The sequence below is a fragment of the Rhincodon typus genome, chromosome 21, assembly GCF_021869965.1.
Source record: "Rhincodon typus isolate 14 chromosome 21, sRhiTyp1.1, whole genome shotgun sequence".
NCBI lineage: Eukaryota > Metazoa > Chordata > Chondrichthyes > Orectolobiformes > Rhincodontidae > Rhincodon > Rhincodon typus.
In genome coordinates, this window is record NC_063352.1 from 3,491,454 (window position 1) to 3,514,252 (window position 22,799).

General features: G+C 41.1%; 1 protein-coding gene across 1 annotated transcript in view; it reads right to left on the reverse strand.

The window, feature by feature from the left end:
• The window catches only part of abcc1 (ATP-binding cassette, sub-family C (CFTR/MRP), member 1), an 87,860-nt gene extending 65,510 nt beyond the window's left edge, over positions 1–22,350 (reverse strand). Inside the window, exons 1-4 of the mRNA XM_048609662.1 lie at positions 22,313–22,350; positions 18,952–19,141; positions 17,046–17,171; positions 5,247–5,384 (exon numbers count right to left, since the gene is read on the reverse strand). Of these exons, the coding sequence (XP_048465619.1) occupies positions 5,247–5,384; positions 17,046–17,171; positions 18,952–19,141; positions 22,313–22,350 (492 nt within the window). The remainder of the gene's footprint in view (positions 1–5,246; positions 5,385–17,045; positions 17,172–18,951; positions 19,142–22,312) is intronic.
• Between the last annotated feature and the right edge of the window lie 449 nt (positions 22,351–22,799).

Below are 22,799 nucleotides of genomic sequence, written 5' to 3' on the forward strand. Positions count from 1 at the left end.
CCTTCATCAGAAAAAGCTTTTTCTGATGAAGGGTCTAGGCCCGAAACGTCAGCCTCTCTGCTCCTATGATGCTGCTTGGCCTGCTGTGTTCATCCAGCCCTGCACCTTGTTGTCTCGGATTCTCCAGCATCTGCAGTTCCTACTATCTCTGATCCTGCTCCTATTTTCTATGTTCCATATTAATACAGGGGTTGACTAGCTCAGTTGGCTGAACAGCTGGTTTGTGATGTAGACTAATTCCAAGAGCAATTTCTGCTCTGGCAGAGGTTATATGACAGACTCCCCTTTACAAACTCTCCTCTTGCCTGAGGGACAGTGACCCTCCAGTTGTCTCTCACTAAAGAAAGAGCAGCCATACAATCTAACATTATGGCAATTTTTTTTTTTTTTTAAATTGATACCAACAATACAGGCAGAAAGAGTAATGAGGTCCTGGAGGTTGGGAGTTATGATGGAGCGGTAGTTAATTTTGTTTTTCAGAATTCATTCATGGGACATGGGCATCACTGGCTGGCCAGCATTTATTGCCCTTCCCTAATTACACTTAAGGTGGTGGTGGTGAGCTGCCTTCTCGTGCAGGTAGGTTGACCCACAATGCCCTTAGAGAGCCAATTTCAGGATTGTGACCCAGTGACAGTGATGGAATAGCGATATATTTCCAAGTCAAGATAGTGAGTCACTTGAAGGGGAACTTGCAGGTGGTAGTGTTCCCATGTATCTGCTGCCCTTGTCCTTCTAGATGGAAGTGGTTATGGGTTTGGAAAATGCTGTCTAAGGATTTTCGGTGAAATTCTGTAGTTCATCTTGAAGATGGTACACACCGCTGCTATTGAGCTTCAGTGAGCATGTTACTGCTGAGGAGGCACTGTTGATGACACCTTTCATCATTTTACTGATGATCAAGAGTAGACTTATTGGATAGCAATTGGCCAGGTTGGATTTGTCCTGTTTTGTGTACACAGAATATACCTGGGCAAATTTTCCACATTGTTCAGTAGTTGCCAGTGTTGTAATTACTGGAACAGCTTGGCTAAGGGAGCAGCAAGTCTGCAGCATTATTGCCAGAATGTGGAGTGAATCGAATTGGCTGAAGACTGGTAACTAGTGCTGGGACCACTGGAGAAGGTCGAGATGGGTCATCCACTCAGCACTTCTGGTGGAAGATTGCTGCAAATGCTTGTGCCTTATCATTCACAATGTTGTGTTTGGCTCTTCCATCATTGAGGATGGGAACATTTGTGGAGGGTCCTCGAGGGAGTTGTTTGATTAAGCAGAACCTCAAACGTAATGAAGTATAGATGATACGTGGTGCCATGCCCTAGCGAGTAAAGAAATAGGAGAACACAGCAGATAGGTACAGAGTTGAAGATATATTGCAGGAAAGAGGACTTTAGATTCCTGGGGTATTGGGATCAATAGGTTGAGGTAGGGCTTATAATCCCGAGAGGCTGCATCTCTACAGCTTTGGGACTAATAGCAGTAGATGGTGTTATGACGGTCATGTGCTTTGATCTGTTATCTTGGGATTTAAGTTGCTCTAGCATTTGATATACGGTTTCCAGTATAATCATACAACCAGGTTGAAAAGAAGATAAGCAATAGAGGGAAAAAATGCCAACCATAGGGGATGATTCGCTCTTCAAGTGGTTTAAGTTTTTAGGTTGGACAACAACCTTATTGCAGAAAACCTTGCTCTCAGACAAAGTTCAGTTGAAATGTGGATTGGTTAAAAAAGTAAAAGTAAAAGTAGTGTTTAAGAGTCCACATAACAAATGAGATAAGCTTCTGCTATAGCGGAGAACATGTGCAAGTGCACCCCAATTGAGGCCTGATTAGTTTTTCTGCAAGTTTAACATAACTTCCTTACTGTTATACACACTGCCTCAAATGGTAAAGCCCAGGACAGTGTGTGCATCATTAACTATTCTTTCAAGTTGTCCTGTCCATCTTCAATGGCATATGCAGGTATACAGCCAGGTCCCTCTGCACCTGCACGCCTTCTAGAGTTGTACCCTTTATTTTATATTGTCTATCCATGTTCTTCCAACCAAAGTGAATCACCTTGCACGGAATTTCACTGCTCTGCCCATTCCACCAAATTGTCTACATGTATTTGAAATTCTACAGCATTCTCCTCATTATCCATAATATTTCGAAATTATGAAATTACACACTGCACACCAAGGTCTAGGCAATTAATGTGCATCAGGAAAAACAAAAAATGTCCACACAGGAACCCCAGAGAACTCCATTATAAACCTTCCTCCAATCTGAAAAACAACAACTCAACACAATTCAGAGATAGTAAGAACTGCCAATGCTGGAGTCAGAGATAACACAGTGCGAAGCTGGAGGAACACAGCAGGCCAGGCAGCATCAGAGCAGCAGGAAAGTTGACGTTTCGGGTTGGGACTCTTCTTCAGAAAAAAAAAAAAGAGAAGGGCCCCTACCCAAAACATCAACCTTCCTGTTCCTCCGATGCTGCTTGGCCTGCTGTGCTCCTCCAGATCCACACTGCGCTAACTCAACACAATTCTTTGTTTTTACGTCACACATTTCCATATTGTAACAATCTTTTATTCCGGCTGTAACTTAGGTTACAGATATCTTGTGTGGCAGAATCAAATGTCTTCTGGAAGTCCATGTCAATACATCCATATCAGCAGCAAGACCTTCATCAACCTTCTGTTACCTTAAAAAAAAAAAAAACCCAAAAAATTAGCTGAACACAATCTGGCCTTTCAAAAAAAAAAAAAAAACAAAAAATCCATGCTGGTGTCTGTTATCCCATATTTGCCCATGCATTTTAAAAAAAGTGAGTGGTTGCAATCAAAAATGTACTGCCTGAAAAGGGCAATGGAGGGATATCCAAATGCAGCTTTCAAAATGAAACTAGATAAGCAGTTGAAGAGAGTAAATAATAGTAGAACCAAAAACAAAAATTGCCGGAGAAATTCCGTGAGTTGAAAAGACAATTAATGTCCTGTTCTGAAGAAGGGTCACTGGACTAAACGTTAACTTTGCTTTCTCCCCACAGATCCTGCTAGACTTGCAGAGTTTCTCCAGGAACCTTAGTTTTTGTTAAAGATCTTCAACATCCAATTCTTTGTTTTATATTAGAAAAAAAAAAGCAGGTTTAACAGTGAAAGGGCAATGTAGTGATTGAAATGAGGTCAGCCAAATTGGACATCACAGAATACGTGCTCCCTGACTGGGGCTGTTAATCCTGTTCAATCAGGGAGCCCTGGCTGACAGATAGGAACAGGAGTGTCAGACGTTCTGCTCACTTTGAGAGCTGGCTCTGAAGAAGCTGGATCAGTGTCAAGGACTCTCCACATGTAAGTAAAGGGTGACTTGGTGACGGGATACCGGCCTCTGGAGTTATTTCAAGCAAAAGGAATGGAATTATATAAATTTCTCCTTCAGATAGCAGGTGCAACATTGACACGCTGAATAACCTTCTTTGGTGCTGTAACTATTCTATAATTCTAAAAATGCATAAAATGCAAAGTTCATAGTTAATGCGTGTTTCTTTTAAAATAAGCCTGTCACAGTCTTGAAAAGCTGTTCTTGCACTGTCATTATTCAGTAACTTACATGTATAAAACAACTTTAACATATCAAAACATCACCATTCTGATATGGAATTATAATCACTGTTCCTTCAATGTTGCTGAGTCAAAATCTTGGAACTCCCTTCCTACTGGTTTTGTAAGTCTATCTACAGCACAAAGACTAAAGTGGTTCAAGGCAGCAGCTCACCACCACCTTCAAAAAAGGTAACTAGGGATGGCCAATGAATCTACCCTGCCAGCAATGCCCAAATCTTATGAATGAATTAAATTTAATATCCTAACATACATTAGGAGAAGGGGATAAAAAGCAGCAAGGGAACAAATACCAAGCGAGGAACAGGAAAAATAATTAAAAGTCTCATCAAAACAGCAGGTTTAAGAAGATATTTAAAAGATGAAAAGGACCATGTAATAAGGGACAGTCTGGGAGGGGACTTAGAAGGGATAGGGTGGGTCAAATTAATTTAGGGACTTGTCTTCAAGTTTCAGAATTTATGCCTTAAATGCATTGGAGACAGGAGAACAACGTAAAAAAGGAACAAAATCAGATTTTCCTGCGCTTAATTAATACAAAAAATTGTGCTTGGCATAAAAGTGCACCACGTGAACACAAATGGTTTTGGCATTAATGAACTCCTTACACCAAAGTCAAATTGACTGTAAATATACTGTTTGTGTTGATACCAGAATGAACAATTAGACAAGATACCAAAAAATGCAGTGATGTTCTGGGAAGTGCAGTATCCAGTACAGTAAACATAACTACTACATGAATGTCAACGCTTCATCTTAATATCCTGACACAACCACAAGCAAGTTCAAAACGTGTGCAGTAAAAAGATAGAATAGATCCCAAAGTGACAACCTTTGGAAATGTATGCAAACTAAATGCAAAAGCCACAAAGTTCCTGCAGCTGATATCTTTATAGAAACTCGATGTTACACCTAAAGTTCAAATATTAACCGATATTATGAACTTATCAAATCAGTAAGAGGTTTACCAAACAATCAACAGTTGCTAGATTTAAAAACAGTCAATTGGAAGGGGTATATTTTAATGCTTTCACAAGTTGTCAATTTTTCATCATTTTAATGATTTGATGAAACTTTATCAATTCAACAAAGCCTCTTAAACTTATGTATCGTGAAACATTGGTTTGTTCTGAACAAGCAGGAGATCAAAACATTTGATTTAAAAAAAATAGTTACCAGGTAACATTTCAAAACTAAGAATTTAAGCTTCAGCACAGAAGCTTCCACAATGATTTAATGGATAGGAGAGATTTGGAGCTAACCCTTACAGGTATTAGCTTCATCCATTGGCTACAAAACAGAGAATTAAACTCGCTCATCTGCGGCCAGCAAACTTATCAGAAAAGTAGAGGTGAAGACAAGTTTCTTAACCATTTATGCTTAACCAACATGCCTTCCACAATCAAACAACCCCTGTCAGAAAAACACTCTGCATGAAACTTCAGAGGGCTACCAGAATTCATCAAATCTTACCTAGTAACAATCTGCGAAACATGAAAGAGAAGGTTAGGCGTGGAGGTGGTGTGGGTAAACACCACTAAATTAAAATTAGGTTAGTACTAAAAAGATGAAATACATGTATGATGATTAAGAACACTAAATCACACCTAATAAGAAAAAGGTTTTAATTGTTCTTACCTGGTCAATCGACTGCATTATTTTGGATCTCAATGGTGGAATGGCACATAGCAACGCCAGCAGCCAAAAGATCAGAAGAATAGCAGAGGATTGGACACCCTTCAACCTCTCATACTGGATGAGGAAAACTGCAACCAACTGATAAGAGAATTAGATTTTGTTTAAAAAGTTAATTTAACATTGACAAGAAAAACAAACAAATTTCACAGCTGACCTTGGAGAGACCTCATTACTGAAATTATTTGCAGCTGGGAGTATTAGCAGCAGCTAAGTGTTTGTTTTCAGCACATACAAAATTTATAAATCTTAATCTGTTATTTTTAAATCTGTAATAATGAGTAGGGTCAGTTTTTAATGTTTTACTGAGATCTGTATCTTGATTTTTTTAAAAATAAACAAATGTATTAAGTTATCCTAGAGCAGTAAGACTGCTATTTTCTAGGTCTGTATATTGAGGTGCAGAGATGGCCTTTTGCAGAGTGCCATGCTCTTCCTGCAGGATGTGGGAGATTAGGGAGAATTTCAGTGTTTCTGATGATTATATCCGCAGGAAGTGTGTTTGGCTGCGAATCCTATAGGATTGCATGAATCATCTGGAGTGGCAGCTGAGGCAATGAGGAATTTACAAGAACCGGGAATGTGATGGGTGGCAGTTTCAGGCAAGTAGAAAAACCACAGATACAGTCACTTAGATGGGTTACCTCTAGGAGAGGCAGGCAGGTACTGGAGCAGTTTCCATTGGCTATCCCCATCTCAAATAAGTATGCTGTATTGGAAAATATAGGGGGTAAGAGACGATCAGGGGAATGTAGCATTGACAGTCAGATTTCTGACACAGTGTTTAGATCTACTGTAATGAGGGGCATATCAGGTTCCAAACATTCAGTAGTGATAGGGACTCTCTAGTCAGGGGCATAGATGGACGTTTCTGCATTCAACAGCGAGACATCAGAATGGAGCGTTGCCTCCCTGGTGCCAGGGTCAAGGACATCTCGGAGAGGGTGCAGAACATTCTCCAAGGGGAGAGTGACCTGCAGAAAGAAGTCATTGTACTCGTTGGTACCAACAACATAGGTAGAGAAAGGGGCAAGTCTTTTTGGATTCTCCTTATAGAACATAGAACATTACAGCGCAGTACAGGCCCTTCGGCCCTCGATGTTGCGCCGACCTGTGAAACCAATCTGAAGCCCATCTAACCTAAACTATTCCATTATCATCCATATGTTTATCCAATGACCATTTAAATGCCCTCAAAGTGGGCGAGTCTACTATTTTTGCAGGCAGGGCATTCCACGCCCTTACTACTCTGAGTAAAGAACCTACCTCTGACATCTGTCCTATATCTATCACCCCTCAATTTAAAGCTATGTCCCCTCGTGCTAGCCATCACCATCCGGGGAAAAAGGCTCCCACTGTCCACCCTATCTAATCCTCTGATCATCTTGTATGTCTCTATCAAGTCACCTCTTAACCTTCTTCTCTAACGAAAACAGCCTCAAAACCCTCAGCCTTTCCTCATAAGGCCTTCCCTCCATACCAGGCAACATCCTGGTAAATCTCCTCTGCACCCTTTCCAATGCTTCCACATCCTTCCTATAATGCGGTGACCAGAACTGTACGCAATACTCCAAGTGCGGCCGCACCAGAGTTTTGTAGAGCTGCAACATGACCTCATGGCTCCAAAACTCAATCCGTCTACCAATAAAACCTAACATACTGTACGCCTTCTTAACAACGCTATCAACCTGGGTGGCAACTTTCAGTGATCTATGCACATGGACACAGAGATCTTTCTGCTCATCCACACTACCAAGAATCTTACCATTAGCCCAGAACTCTGTATTCCTGTTACTCCTTCCAAAGTGAATCACCTCACACTTTTCCGCATTAAAGTCCATTTGCCACCTCGCAGCCCAGCTCTGCAGCTTATCTATGTCCCTCTGTAACCTGCAACATCCTTCCGCACTATCCACAACTCTACCGACTTTGGTATCATCCGCAAATTTACTAACCCATCCTTCTACGCCCTCATCTAGGTCATTTATAAAAATGACAAACAGCAGTGGCCCCAAAACAGATCCTTGAGGTACACCACTAGTAACTGAACTCCAGGATGAACATTTCCCATCAACCACCACCCTCTGTCTTCTTACAGCTAGCCAATTTCTGATCCAAACCGCTAAATCACCCTCAATCCCATGCCTCCGTATTTTCTGCAATAGCCTACCATGGGGAACCTTATCAAATGCTTTACTGAAATCCAAATACACCACATCAACCGCTTTACCCTCATCCACCTGTTTGGTCACCTTCTCGAAGAACTCAATAAAGGTTTGTGAGGCACGACCTACCCTTCACAAAACCATGTTGACTATCCCTAATCAAATTATTCCTTTCTAGAAGATTATAAATCCTATCTCTTATAATCCTTTCCAACACTTTACCCACAACCGAAGTAAGGCTCACTGGTCTATAATTACCAGGGTTGTCTCTACTCCCCTTCTTGAACAAGGGGACAACATTTGCTCATCTCCAGTCTTCTGGCATGATTCCTGAAGACAATGACGACATAAAGATCAAAGCCAAAGGCTCTGCAATCTCCTCTCTAGCTTCCCAGAGAATCCTAGGATAAATCCCATCCGGCCCAGGGGACTTATCTATTTTCACACCTTCCAGAATTGCTAACACCTCCTCATGAACCTCAATCCCGTCTAGTCTAATAGACTGTATCTCAGTATTCTCCTTGACTACATTGTCTTTTTCCTGTGTGAATACTGACGAAAAATATTCATTTAGCACCTCTCCTATCTCTTCGGACTCCACGCACAACTTCCCACTACTGTCCTTGACCGGCCCCAATCTTACTCTAGTCATTCTTTTATTCCTGACATACCTATAGAAAGCTTTAGGGTTTTCCTTGATCCTACCTGCTAAAGACTTCTCATGTCCCCTCCTGGCTCTTCTTAGCTCTCTCTTTAGGTCCTTCCTGGCTACTTGTAACTCTCTTATTTCTGGCAAATTGGGTTATCTCATGTTACCTTTTTACCCTCTTGATTTCCCTCTTAAGTATACTCCTACTGCTCTTATACAGAGGGATTCACTCTATCCCAGCAGTCTATATCTACCATGTGCCTCCTTTTTCTTGATCAGGGCCTTGTTTTCTGTGGTCATCCAACATTCCCTACACCTACCAGCCTTGTTCTTCACACTAACAGAAACATAGCAAGAGTCCAGAGGCACACTCTCATTTTTGAAGGCCTCCCACTTTCCAAAAATCCTTTGGGCGGCACAGTGGCTCAGTGGTTAGCACTGCTGCCTCACAGCACCAGGAACCCAAGTTCAATTCCACCCTCAGGCGACTGTCTGTGTGGAGTTTGCACATTCTCCCTGTGTCTGTGCGGGTTTCCTCCCACAGTCCAAAGATATGCAGGTTAGGTGGATTGGCCATGCTAAATTGCCCATAATGTTCACAGTGTGTAGATTAGGTTGTAGGGGGATGGGTCTGGGTGGGATGCTTCGAGGGTTGGTGTGGACCTATTGGGCCAAACGGCCTGTTTCACACTGTAGAGATTCTATGATTTACCTGCGAATAGCCTCTTGAATCAACTTTTGAAAGTTCTTGCCTTACACCGTCAAAATTGACCTTACTCCACTGTAGAATTTTAACTTTTAGATCAGGTCTATCCTTTTCCATAATTATTTTAAAACTAATAGACTTATGGTCACTTGCCCCAAAGTGCTTCCCCAACTGTGACACCTCAGTCATTTGCTCTGCCTTATTTCCCCCAAGAGTAGGTCAAGTTTTGCTCCTTCTCAATCCACATTGAGTATGGGAGTTGGGATGTCATATTGCATCTGTACGGGACATTGGTTAGCCACTTTTGGAATGCTTCAATTCTGGCCTCCATGCTACAGGAAAGAAGTCACTGGGTACAGCAACTATGTATCACCAAGCTCACACGCACAAGTTAAACTTAATGTGTTTTCATATCTATTGTCAGTGTTTTGAACAACTGGCATTTGCAGCACATTTAATACAAAAGCACCAGGCACTTCACAGCAACACAATTTGAAAAAAGATTGATGCTGGAATAAATAAGGAGATACTGGAAGGATGACAAAGGTTTTAATTAAAATGTAAGTTTTAAGTAGGATTTTAGGAGGAAAGAGAAGCAGAGAAACAGATTGACGTACAGAGAGATGTCCAGAACTCAGGACTAAGAGAACTGGTGTCAATATGGGAGGTAATGAGTGAGAAGCTCTGTCTAAAAAGACTGGAAAGCAGACCTGTCATAGAAGTGCAGGACCACAGGCAGTTTCTGAGATGGGGAAAGGGAGAAGCAAAGAACCATACCAATACTTGACTTTTGGAATTGACAATTGACAATTTGGAATTAGGACTTCAACAAATCTGCTTCGACAACAGGGGACATTGTTAAAAGTTGTGAAATAGATGATCTTTGCAATCATAAGGATAGGACACTGGATGCTCAGCCTGTATCAACCTCAGATAGTTTATCACAGGCTGTACAGAGTTTCAAGCAAAATTAATCAGTCAGAGAAGGGAAGGATGGATTCAGTGGTAGTAAATGGAGTTTGCGAATGGAAGGTACACACTGGCTTTGAACAGTGCATAAACCTTCCACAAAAAAACAAAATCAAAATTCGATGTTTTTGATTTATTCAGATAAAAATTGAAGATCAAAATCTACCTGACAAGGCTTTGACATCATGTCTTTATAGGAGAGATACTTGGACAATCTGCCACACCACATAAAGCAACCAGACGCATTCCAAAATCACTATTTAATAATTATATGTAACAGCCAGTGGCCGGACAAAATCCTGAGGTTTTTAATGAGGTGCTAATGAAATCAAAAGCATGCTCAGAGCCCAGCGTTTCTGGGTCAGTTACATGTTTCACATGGTGGATTCCTAGTTGGTCAAGGCAGTTCTCCTCAGCCAGAGAACGAACTACATTATGTCCCAAATTTAGATATAAAAGGGTCAATCTGAAATTCAACCTCAGAGCTTCCAAACACAATCCCAGTACTTGGGGGGGGGCGGAACTCGACTTTGGACAGCCCCAGACAGACAGGACTTCAGGCAATTTCAGCATTGAAGGAGATCAAGTTAAGCCTCTGGACAGGTGAGCATGGCACAAAAAGTCAGGGCCTCAATCCATCCGCCAATGATGTCGTATGCAGTATTTGAAAATCGAGGCCTGGCCTACTGTTACAAGATTACATCAAACTAGACTGGTTTTTCTGCGGAACAGTTAAATCACCAAAAGCAACAGTAGAATCCATCACCAATGTCAGTTACTTTGGAAATTTACATAAACCTTACAATTTAAGAAAATCTTAAACTTTCACTGCCAAACCTAAATCTATACTTTTTGAAAGCCATGTTGTCAAGATGTTTGAAAAAGAAGAAAAAAAATTATCTTTGCATGTTCATTTTCAATAGCCAGCCATTTTCCATTGGGATCTCCTGCTGTAACTTCAGCAGAAGCAAAGTAAATAGCTAATAAACACTAATTCTCTAGCATTTTATGTTTTATCTGTTGGTAGCAGATCAAAACAATCTTATAAAAGCCCCTAGAAAAGCCGCTTTTGGTGAGGCTAGCTTGCTAATACACTGAGTAGCAAACAAATAGCAACAATTTGAATTTGTAAAATGACAGAAAATTAGTGCATCCTGCTAACCTAAAGCCACTTCCATACTCAGACAGGCAAGATGAGCAAGTTCATTCAAGCAGTAATTTTTCATCCTCTACATCTGGCATATTTGCATTATCTTTCTAAATGTGTAACATTTTATTCATCATCAAACAATCCCCGAGAGAAGAACATCCAGAAAAAAATAAACAAACCTCCCTAAAACATACAGAACATTTCCTTGACAAGTGAGTTTTGCATAAACTGTTGATTCAATGCCTGTGCTTTTATCACCTCAAAAAGTTCTTCAGCGTTTACTAGAAGTATCCACATTATTGTTTCTAAACAAAGACGACTTGTTCTGGAGCTTTGAATAGTGGAATAACTGGCATTCTACAATTCTTTATTTGTTTGTATTTACCATTACTGCCAGTAAGCAAAATACCTCAATGCTTACCTTTGTCTTTGTTGATAGAGGAGGGACTATCCAAAGCAGAACTGGAGGGGCACAAATATTCTGGCTGGGAGGTTCGCTGGTGTCACTCAGGAGGAGTGATTTAAACAAGCTTGGCGGGGGGGTGGGAACCAATGCAAAGGTGAATGGACTGAAAGGGAACTAGAGAATAGAGCCACTAAGACTCAGAGTAAGAGGAGGCAGGGTGTGGTTCTGATCAAAGCGGATCTGGTGGACTGAAGTGCATCTGTTTCAATGCAAGAACTGTAAGGCAGATGAATTTAGAGCTTGGATTAGTATTTGGAACTATGATGTTGTTGCTATTACAGAGACCTGGTTAAGGGAGGGACAGGATTGGCAGCTTAACGTTCCAGGATACAGTTGTTTCAGGCAGGATAGAGGGGGATATAAAAGAGGTGGGGGAGTTGCACTACTTGTTAAGGCGTAATCACAACTGTACTGCAGGAGGACACCTTGGATGGCTCATATAGCGAGGCAATATGGGTAGAGCTCAGGAACAGGAAGGGTGCAATCACAATGTTTGGGGTTTACTATTAGGCCTCCCAAAAGCCAGTGGGAGACAGAAGAACAAACATGTAGGCAGATTTTGGCAAGATGTAAAAGTAACAGGGTTGTTGTTGTGGGTGATTTTAACTTTCCATATATTGACTGGGACTCACTCAGTGCTTGGGGTTTGGATGGGGCAGAGTTTGTAAGGAGCATCCAAGACGGCTTCTTGAAACAGTATGTAGATAGTCCAACTAGGAAAGGGGCCGTACTGGACCTAGTATTGGGGAATGAGCCTGGCCAGGTGGTCGACGTCTTAGTAGGGGAGCAGCTTGGGAACTGAGATCACAATTCAGTAAGCTTTTTAAAAGATACTGATGGATAAAGATCAGTGTATCTGTCAGGTGAAGGTGCTAAATTGGGGGAAGGCTAATTACAACAATATTAGGCAGGAACTGAAGAATGTAGATTGGAGGCACATGTTGGAGGGCAAATCAACATATGGTATGTAGGAGGCTTTCAAGCGTAAGATGCTCGGAACTCAGGACCGGCACATTCCTTTAAGGATGAAAGATAAGTATGGCAAGTTTAGGGAACCTTGAATAACGAGAGATATTATGAGCCTAATCAAAAAGAAAAAGGAAGCATTTATCAAGGCTAGGAGGCTGGGAACACATGAAGCAAGGATGGAGTACAAGGAAAGTCGAAGGAAACTTAAGCAAGGAGTCAGGAGGCCTAAAAGGAGTCATGAAAAGTCATTGGCCAACAGGATTAAGGAAAATCCCAAGGCTTTTTATACATATATAAAGAGTAAGAGGGTAGCCAGGCAAAGGGTTGGCCCACTCAAGGGCAGGGAAGGGAATTTGTGTGGGGCTAGAGGAAAATCGGTGAGGTATTAAATGAATACTTTGCGTCAGTATTTACCATAGAGAAGGACTTGGTGGATGAGGAGTCTGGGGAAGGGTGTGTAGATAGTTTGGGTCATGTTGAGATCAAAGGGGAGGTGGTATTGGGGGTCTTGATAAACATTAAAGGTAGACAAATCCCCAGGGCCTGATGGGATATACCCCAGAATACAGGGAGAAGCAAGGGAGGAAATTGCTGGGGCCTTAAGTGAAATCTTTGTATCCTCACTGGCTACAGGGGAGATCCCAGAGGATTGCAGAATAGCCAATGTTTTTCTTTTGTTTAAGAAAGATGGCAAGGATAATCCAGCTAATTACATGCCAGTGAGCCCTACATCAGTGATAGGGAAATTATTGGAGGGGATTCTTCAAGACAGGATTTACTCACACCTGAAAATTATTATTAGCGACAGGCAACATGGTTTTGAGAAGGGGTGGTCGTGTCTCACTAACTTGGTTGAGTTTTTTGAGAAAGTGACGAAGATGATCGATGAAAGTAGGGCAGTAGGTGTTGTCTATATGGACTTCAGTAAGGCCTCTGATAAGGTCCCTCATGGCAGGCTGATACAGAAGTTAAAGTTGTACGGGGTCAGAGGTGAGCTTGCAAGATGGATAAAAAACTGGCTGTGTCGTAGAAGACAGATGGTAGCAGTGGAAGGGTGCATTTCTGAATAGAGGGCTATGACTAGTGGCGTTCCTCAGGGATCAGTGTTGGGACCTTTGCTGTTTGTAATATATATAAATGATTTTGAGGAGAATGCAACTGGTCCAATGAGGACCGTCAAAGGATACAGCTGGATATAGATCAGTTGGTGACTTTGGCAGAGAGATGGCAGATGGAGTTCAATCCAGAAAAATGTGAGGTAATGCACTTTGGAAGGGCTAATCCAGATGGAAAATATACAGTAAATGGCAGAACCCTTAAGAGTACTGATTGGCAGAGGGATCCGAGTGTACAGGTACACAGGTCACTGAAAGCGGCAACCCAGGTGGAAAAAAGGTAGTCAACAAGGCATACGGCATACTTGCCTTCAATCGGCCAGGACACGGAGTTTAAAAATTGACAGGTAATGTTGCAGCTTTATAGAACCTTAGTTAGGCCGCATTTGGAATATTGTGTTCAATTCTGGTCGCCACACTAACAGAAGGATGTGGTGGCTTTGGAGAGAAAAGATTTACCAGGATGTTGCCTGGTATGGAGGGCATTAGCTATGAGGAGAGGTTGCAGAAACTCTAGTTGTTCTCAATAGAATAACGGAGGTTGTTGGCAGGATCTGATAGATTTCTACAAGATTATGAAGGACATGGACAGACTGAACAGTCAGAAGCTTTTTCCCCCAAGGTGGAAGAGTCAGTTACCAGGGGCCATGGATTTAAGGATCGAGGAGCAAGGTTTAAAAGGTGATGTACAAGGCAAGTTTTTTTTTTTTTTAAAAACACAGAGGGTGGTGGGTGCCTGGTTCTTGCTGCCAGGGGAGATAGTGGAAGCAGATACTATAGTGACTTTTAAAGGGCATCTTGACAATTATATGAATAGGATGGGAATAGAGGGATACAGTCCCTGGAAGGGTACAGAGTTTTAGTTGTGACGGGCAGCACGTCGGTGCAGGCCTGGAGGGCCGAAGGGCCTGTTCCTGCACTGTAATTTTCTTTGTTCTTTGTTCTAACTCATTACAGAATTAAATTTCTAACGGAAAACAGTATAGAGAAACTAAGTAGATGATTTAATTAAACACTTCCCTCTGGAAGCCGACAAAAACAACAGGAACTTTTACTTTTACAGGACTTCAAACCTGAGCAGTTAAAAAAAGTGCAGCTGCCAAAAGCTAGAGAGAGATTAAAGTCATAGATGTGCTAGAAGTGAAGGAGCTCAACAACACTAAGGCATGGGTGTAGTGCCCATGATCAAGGGGGTGGTAGGAGGTGGTGTCGGAGAGTTGGCGTCTGGCCTCGGCGATAGCTCTTTTTCTGAAGAAGGGTCTAGGCCCGAAAAGTCAGCCTTCCTGCTCCTCTGATGCTGCTTGGCCTGCTGTGTTCATCCAGCTCTACATCTTGTTAACTAAGGCATGGAATTGCTCTGAAAGGATAGGGAGGACTGATTTGTAAACAAGGACAAAATGTGAGATCTATTTGAAAATGGACCTTTGCAGGTTTTATGCCTAAGAAGTGACCTGATTTAGTAAACGCAGGATGTATGCTTTTTCAGCTTAGCCAGTGTAATTTAAGTACTTACTAGTATTAATACTTAATACTTAAGTATTTATTAATTAGCTTCAGGCAGATTTCACTGGGACAACTTGCACAAGTGTGTTAAGAAGGGTAATTTCCTTTGTTATATAGAGGGTCAGTTAAGCATAGCAGCTAATCACCCGAGGCAACATTGAGAGTACATTTAGTTTACACATACAGCTCATATGCCAAATTTCCTGTCTCAGTGGTGGATAACTGACACACTGAGGACTGGAAACTATTGGAGAAAAAAAAAAGTAATTCGAAGTTTTTCTTTCCCCCTTGCAGTTGGGTGCAGACCAGAGGTCTGGCTGTTAATTCCAGGTTGACGTGCAGCAGGATACTGCTAAGCAGAAGGCATCATTGTGGAAGTTCATAAAATCCTTCTACCACAGAAGGGCATCCACCTTGATGCCAAAGACACTTACTGCCATGAAAAAGAATAAGATGATACCTTACCAACTTGCTAATCTGCCTGTGAATCTTTCCACATTGCATCATTCTCCAGAGGGGGAGGGTGGAGTTGTGGAAAAAGATACAAAAAAAAAGGCCCATCAGCTGATTCCAATATTGGTTCAAATCTAGGGGGAAGCTTCCTGTCTGGAAATGTTCATCTGACTGACATAAATTGTACAAATACAAAGAAAAAAAAAGTCAATGATACAATATTATGTTTGCATTAACTTTGTTTTCCCCTCAAGATAGCAGATATGATTCTTAAGTTATAACCTCTGAAAACTACACTAGCGTACAGTTGTTTACATTTAGTTATCACTGAACGCTTGAAATGCGACACAGACTCTTACAGAAAGTTAAAGAAATAACCACCTGTTTAAATCATATAGATTAAACAACATCATATTGCCAACAATCTTCCACATTTCAGGTGAATTTTTTTTGAGCACTGTTGTTGAAGCAACGTCATTGAAAAGGGTAAAACAATGTTTTCTTAATTAAGGCTCCTACAGCATGAGAAAAATCAACGAGCGCTGAATGGTACAAAATCAAAGGCAAGGTCAGTCTTATAATTAAGATTTCACTCATTGAATAATAATTGTGGTACAACAAGAAAGGAATTTAAGAAATAATAAGTTAACAAGTTGTATCAACCCTGTTGGTTCAACTTAAAGAGCTGTTTATTAAGGAATTTTTAAGGTAAGGTGTCAGTTTCTTCCTTTAATTATGCTTTTTATTTTATTACCACATTATCATATGCCGTATGTCAAATAGTGGAGGTGTAAGAAAAGTATAAAAGGATCTTGTGGTGCAGTTATAGTAGTCTCCCTACCTCTGGGCCTACAAGTCCTGGCTCAAGTACAACCTGCCTCAGAAATGTGTCATAACATGCCCAAGCAGGTTGGCTCAAGTCAAAAATTAGACTGAGCATTTGAATTCTAAATGGTTCAATTATTCTGAATGCTTAGCTTAGAACTATAACAGATTTGTTGTCTCAAATCATTAGGTAAGGTGGGAGTATTTTAAATTTCTAAACAGTATTCTTACATACTACTGCATGCATAACATATTTAAGAAGTACATGTACGCAACATCCACATTTCAAGAAACTTAACACAAAAGGTAAAAAAATGTCTAAATAAGAAATTTCAAAAATCCTCTAGACTGTTCACGCTTACACAAACTGTATAATTTGCAATAAACCATATGGCTTCAAATGTTTACATTATGTGATGTTTTAATTAAATCATTCACAATACTGCTCAATTAAGCAACAGTCAATAGATGAATTATAAAAGGGCTTTTTTTGAATATCCATAAATTTAGATTGTGCAACAAAACAGATCGAGAAAATTTAGATTGAACTGAATGAAAATGTCGTCGATATCCAAAGTCACATGCATAATCAACAAATCGTGGAGGAGTTAAATGTGTAGCAAAGAGCCACAAGTCAATTGTTAAAAGAAAAGCCTTTTGTAACAGTTCTCCTTTTTGAATAAAGAAAGCAAAGACTGTATCACCTGATTGATTTTTCATAAACCACAGACGAGAAAAAAAAATCCCAAAATTTAAAAACAAAAGTAATTACCATTGTAACCCCAAGTATTGCAGGGCTCACTATGAAAACAGGAGCTCGCCCAAATCCTTGACTTCTTTCCCAGAAAGCATAGAAAAGGTCTGTCCAGCAGATTATCCACAACACAAATCCCAATGCCTGCAAGAAAGAAACAAATATTGTTTAAAAAAAAAAAAAAAAAGCATTAAGGCTAGAAATGAGGTGATATTAAAATATCAATAGATGGATTATAGTCCAATAAATAATATATACAAAAATAAATCATAATGCATAATTAAACAATTTTAATAATCTAATATTTTCCCTGAAAGGTTTATAATGAAGCAATAGCCACCCCATTTAACATGAATTCACGTCTTCAGTATCTTGCGAACTCTGAAATTCCTATATTAATCCAAAGACACAATTTTGTCCTCCAGACAGCCTTGGGGCACTGCAGAATTTAAATGTTTGAGAGCAAAGGAAACAGCAAAGAGCAATGAGCAATCAGAGAAGAGGACAGAGACTGTACATGGAAATGGAATGAACATAACAGCAAGAGAAAAAGCCATATTAAAAGGTTATGGATAAAGATCAAACAGAAATGAGAAAATGTAACTCAGATTCCTCTAAAGCTCATATTCAGAAACTAAGAAAACCGATAAGTTGCATTCATAGAGCATTGCTCATCAATAATGCCCTTGAGATCTAGGCAGCATTTAACCAAGTATGACCCAAAGGAGCTCACATAAAATTAAAGTAAATAGGAATTGAGGGAAGGTTCTCCATTGGCAGCCCTTCAGAAGATAGGTCTGGTTATTGGAGGCTAATCTTCAGTAGTGATGTCCAAGGTTTAAGGAGTTCTTCAGGCGCAACATCCAAACATCTTGTTATTCCATCATAAATGCAAAAATGGAGATAAATCACCGATGACTGCAGTGCTCATTTCAATTTATAACTTCTCAAAATAACAAAGTCATCGGTGCCAACAAGACCGAGACTATTACTTTGTTTGGTCAAAACCCCGGAACTCGCTTCCTGACAGCATTAGGGGTGTACCTTAACCACACAAATTTGAGCAGAACAGCTTGCCACCATTTTCTTGTGGGCAATTAGCAATGGTGAATAAATGCTGCCTTTGTCAGTGACATCTAATGTCACACTTAATGATAAAGATCCTGGGGTGTGTTGCTGAACAAGAGAGACCTTGGACTGCAGGTTGACAGTTCCTTGCAAGTGGAGTCACAGGTAGATACGATAGTGAAGAAGGCATTTTATATGCTTGCCTTTATTGGTCAGTGTACTGAGCTGGGAGGTCATGTTAAGGCTGTACAGGACATTGGTTAGGGTACTATTGGAATGCTGTATTCCGGTCTCCTTGCTATAGGAAGGATGTCGTGAAACTTGAAAGGGTTCAGGAAGGATTTACAAGGATGTTGCCAGAGCTGGAGGGTTTGGGCTATAGGGAGACGCTGAATAGGCTGGGGCTATTTTCCCTGGAGCATCAGAGGCTAAGAGATTTAGGCAAGGTCTTTTCCCTGGGGGGGGGAAAAAAAGAGAGGAGGGAGGGAGTCCAAAACTACAGGACATGCGTTTAAAAGGTGAGAGGGAAAAAAAAGATTTAAAAAGGGACCTAAGGGGCAACTTGCGTGTATGGAATGAGCTGCCAGAGGAATTGGAGGAGGCTAGTACAATTACAACATTTAAAAGGCATCTGGACAGGTACATGAAAAGAAAGGGTTTAGAAGGGTATGGGCCAAATGCTGGCAAATGGGACTAGATTTATGTAGGATATCTAGCCGGCATGGACAAGTTGTACCAAAGGGTCTGTTTCCATGCTGTACATCTCTATGACTCCACGTACAAGTGAAAAGAAAAATCTGAAAGACAAGGTGTACATAAATATATGGTAGCAAGATTAAATATCTTTGTTTCTTACCGTTTTAATTTTATTGAGAAGTGACATTCTAATGTAACCTCGGTCATGATAACGAAGAAACAGAAAGTAGAATGGGAAACAAATCCAGATGTAGATGCAAGGGATCCAGACTAAGATAGTTATTTGGAAGCAGTGTGTAAAATCTGGATTGTCTGTGTACCATGTTTTGTTTAAATCCTGCAATACACAAAAATGAACAAATTAAAAACTAAAATAGAACAAGTAAAATCACGACACATTTATGGTTACAAATGCACTCAGTCCGTCTGCTCGTTACAGCATGGGAAAATACTTTCCCTTCTAAGCAAAACAGTCAGATATTGCAGCTCCAGCAGTATTTTGCCTGCTGGAGATAGGGGAAGGGAAAACTAAATACTTAATCATATTCTATTCAGACTGAGACAAAAGTAGCATCACTTTCCCGCACCGCAACTGACCCCACAAGTTCCAAGTCACAATTTGAGAGCTTTAAATTTTAATAAAGTCAAACAGAAATGCTGAAAATACAATTTGATCAGCATTTGCAAAGAAAAAGAAATAAATTAAACCACTGAGATACAAACCCTCTGCCAGAGCTGCAAAGTAGAAAATAAACAAACAAACAAACAAACATTCTCCTTGATAGGACACAAAATGAAAGGTGGGAAGAAATAAGATGAAAGAACATAACTCATCAATTGTCAAGTGACAGCAGTAATTAATTATTTTGAAGCAGGAAAATTGTGGTCTAATGGAAAGCAAAATATAGCATGCAAATAACAGAATATTAAGAAAGTGATGGTGCATGGCATTAAAGAATGACAAAAGAAAATGTAACATCTACCTGGAAAGATAAGTTAGTTGTACAAGAGAAATAAACAAGACAAAACAGTCTACCCCTGAGACCACACAGAATGGAGCTGGAGGAACACAGCAGGCCAGGCAGCAGAGGAGCGGGAAAGTTGAAATTTCGGGTTGGGACCCTACTTCAGAAATGAGAAGGGGGAAGGGAGCTGGGAAATAAATAGAGAGAGGAGGTATGGTGATAGGTGAGTACGGGTAGAGTGCGGTGGGGATTGGTCAGTGGGATGGGAGGGGCGGATAGGTGGGAGAGAAGATGGACAGGCTGTGTCAGGTCAAGGAGGCAAGGATGAGACGGAGGCTTGAACATGGAAGGAGGCCAGGAGCAGGAAGATTTTAAAACTGGTGAATTTGATGTTTAGACCATCGGGCTGTAGGCTCCCGAGGCGGAATATGAGATGCTGCTCCTCCAGTTTGCAGGTGGTGTCATTGTGACTGGAGGAGGCCCAGGGTGGACATGTCGCCCAGGGGAGGTGTAGAGGCAGGTGTAGCACTTCCTGCAGTTGCAGGGAAAGATGCCAGGGGGGTGGTGGGGTTACTGGGGAGTGTGGAGTGGACAGAGAGAGAGCGGTCCCTACAAAAGGCAGATAGGAATGGGGTGAGAAATATCTCTTTGGTTCTGGGGTCAGATTGTAGGTGGCAGAAGTGGCGGAGAATGATACGTTGGATGCGGAGGTTGGCGGGGTGATTTGTGAGGACAAGGGGGATTCTGTCTTTATTTTTGTTAGGGGGAGGGAATGTGAGGGCACAAGTGCGGGAAATGCAAGAGATGCGGTTGACAGCATTTTCGATCACTGGAAGTTGGTGGGGGGGGTGGAGAAGTTACGGTCCTTGAAATAGGAGGACATCCGAGATGTGCGGGAGTGGAAGGTCCCATCTTGGGAGCAGATGCGGCGGAGGCAGAAGAATTGGGAGTAGGGGATCGCATTCTTGCGGGAAGGTGGGTGAGAGGTGGTGTAGTCCAGGTAGCTGTGGGAGTCGGTGGGCTTGAAATCGATGTCAGTTTCGAGGTGGTCACTACAGATGGAGACGGAGAGGTCCAGGAAGAAGAGGGAGGTATCAGAGATGGTCCAGGTGAATGAGGTTGGAATGAACGGCGTTAGTAAAGTTGATGAACTGTTCAAGCTCCTCATGGGGGCACAAGCCAGCGCCGATACAGTCATCATCAATGTAGTGGAGGAAGAGGTGGGGTATAATGCCAGTGTAACAGCGGAAAAAAGGGTCTGTTCCACGTATCCTACAAAGAGGGAGGCATAGCTTGGGCCCATGGCCACCCCCTTAGTGTTTCGGAAGTGGGAGGAGTTAAAGAAGTTGTTAAGGGTAAGGACAAGTTCTGTTAAGCTACCTCTGAAATTGGCTGAAGGTTATATTCAGATCAGAGTACGCAGTAGAAAGATACAGTGCATATTTGCAAAGATATTGTTCTGAACAGCACTGGAAGGAGGAAAAAGAAGAGGTTGCTGAAAAAGTCCTCCATACTCTTCAAAAGGAATTCAAATTGCAAGCAACAAGGAAATATACTGGATGAGAGGAAGCACACACACACACACACACACACTCTCATTGAAGGGATGTTTGGGGCTCTAGATAATGGTGCAAAAGAATGCAAACTGCTAGGTGTTGGATTCACGGTGATCGTATGGGAAACTTTTGCAAAAAGAAAGCTCAAAATCAGGTTGGCGGAATTGTGATAATGATATATTTAAGAATATCTTTGAAAAGATGAAGGCAAAGACATTAGGAGCTAATTACGGAACCAGGTTAGAAATATCAAACAATGAGCTAATGAATGCAAAGACTAGAAGTCAAGCATCAACCAATATCATAGTTATTGTAAATGGAAGGGGGAAGGATATGACCAAAGTATTGTTAAACATGACAAATAATATCAAAGGCCCAGTGAACAGACAAAAAAAAAAGACATTTATAGAAAATGCAATCAAAGTACGTGCTAACATTAAAAAAAAAAATTTGAAAAGGATCTAAGTGGGTGTATAGAAACAAAATCTAGAAACATGTGGTTTATAATTGGTTAAAGAGGGAAGTCCAGAAAATGTTGGCCCAACAGAAACTGACGATGTTCAAGTGACAGAGAGTGGAGATTAGACAAAGAGTTGCATAAATTATGGGAACAATGCCACAAGTAACATCAGAAGAGTTTCCCAAACATTCATAAGGAAAAATCCCTTAGGCTCAGGATTTTTTTCACATAGTGATCCGTGGGATGTGGGTGTCACAGGCTGGGCCAGCACTTATTACCATTCCATTGAGTTTAGCTGTTGATACAAGTGCTGGAAAGTGAATAGCTTCTTTGTCTGAAATAACAATCTTTCCTTCCTGTACTTTGCAAGAACATTTGGTTAGCAATTGTAAGACTATCCTTACTGGATCAAAATACCTTTTGAAGTCTATGGGTCTGAAGGGGTGGATATTAGGAGGTGCCCTAAGCACCACCCACGATGATGAAGTCATATGGGCTTGAGGCCAGAACAGCTTCAGATCTCAAAGTAGTAAGGCTTACCATTCCAGGTTGTCCTCAGTCTCGACAGCAACATCCATCATATCAACATAACTTGTAAATGGTTGTTATCATGAACTAAACTATTTGTACAATACAAAATTATGCCATTTATATAACGATTTGGATGTGAACATAGGAGATACGATTAATAAGTTTGCAAAATTGGTGGTGTAGTCGAGAACAAAGGAGTTTACTTCAGAGTACAACAGGACTTTGACCAGATCGGCCAAGGACTGGCAGATAGAGTTTAATTTAGATAAATATAAGGTGTTGCACTTTGGAAAGGCAAATCAGGGCAGGACTTACACACTTAAGGGTATGGTCCTGTGCAGTGTTGCCGAACAAAGTGACCTTGGCGTGCAGGTTCATAGTTCCTTGAAAGCAGAGTCGTAGGTGGATAGGATAGTGAAGGCAGCATTTGGTAAGCTTGCTTTTATTGGTCAGTGCATTGAGTACAGGAGCTGGGAGGTCATGTCACGGCTATACA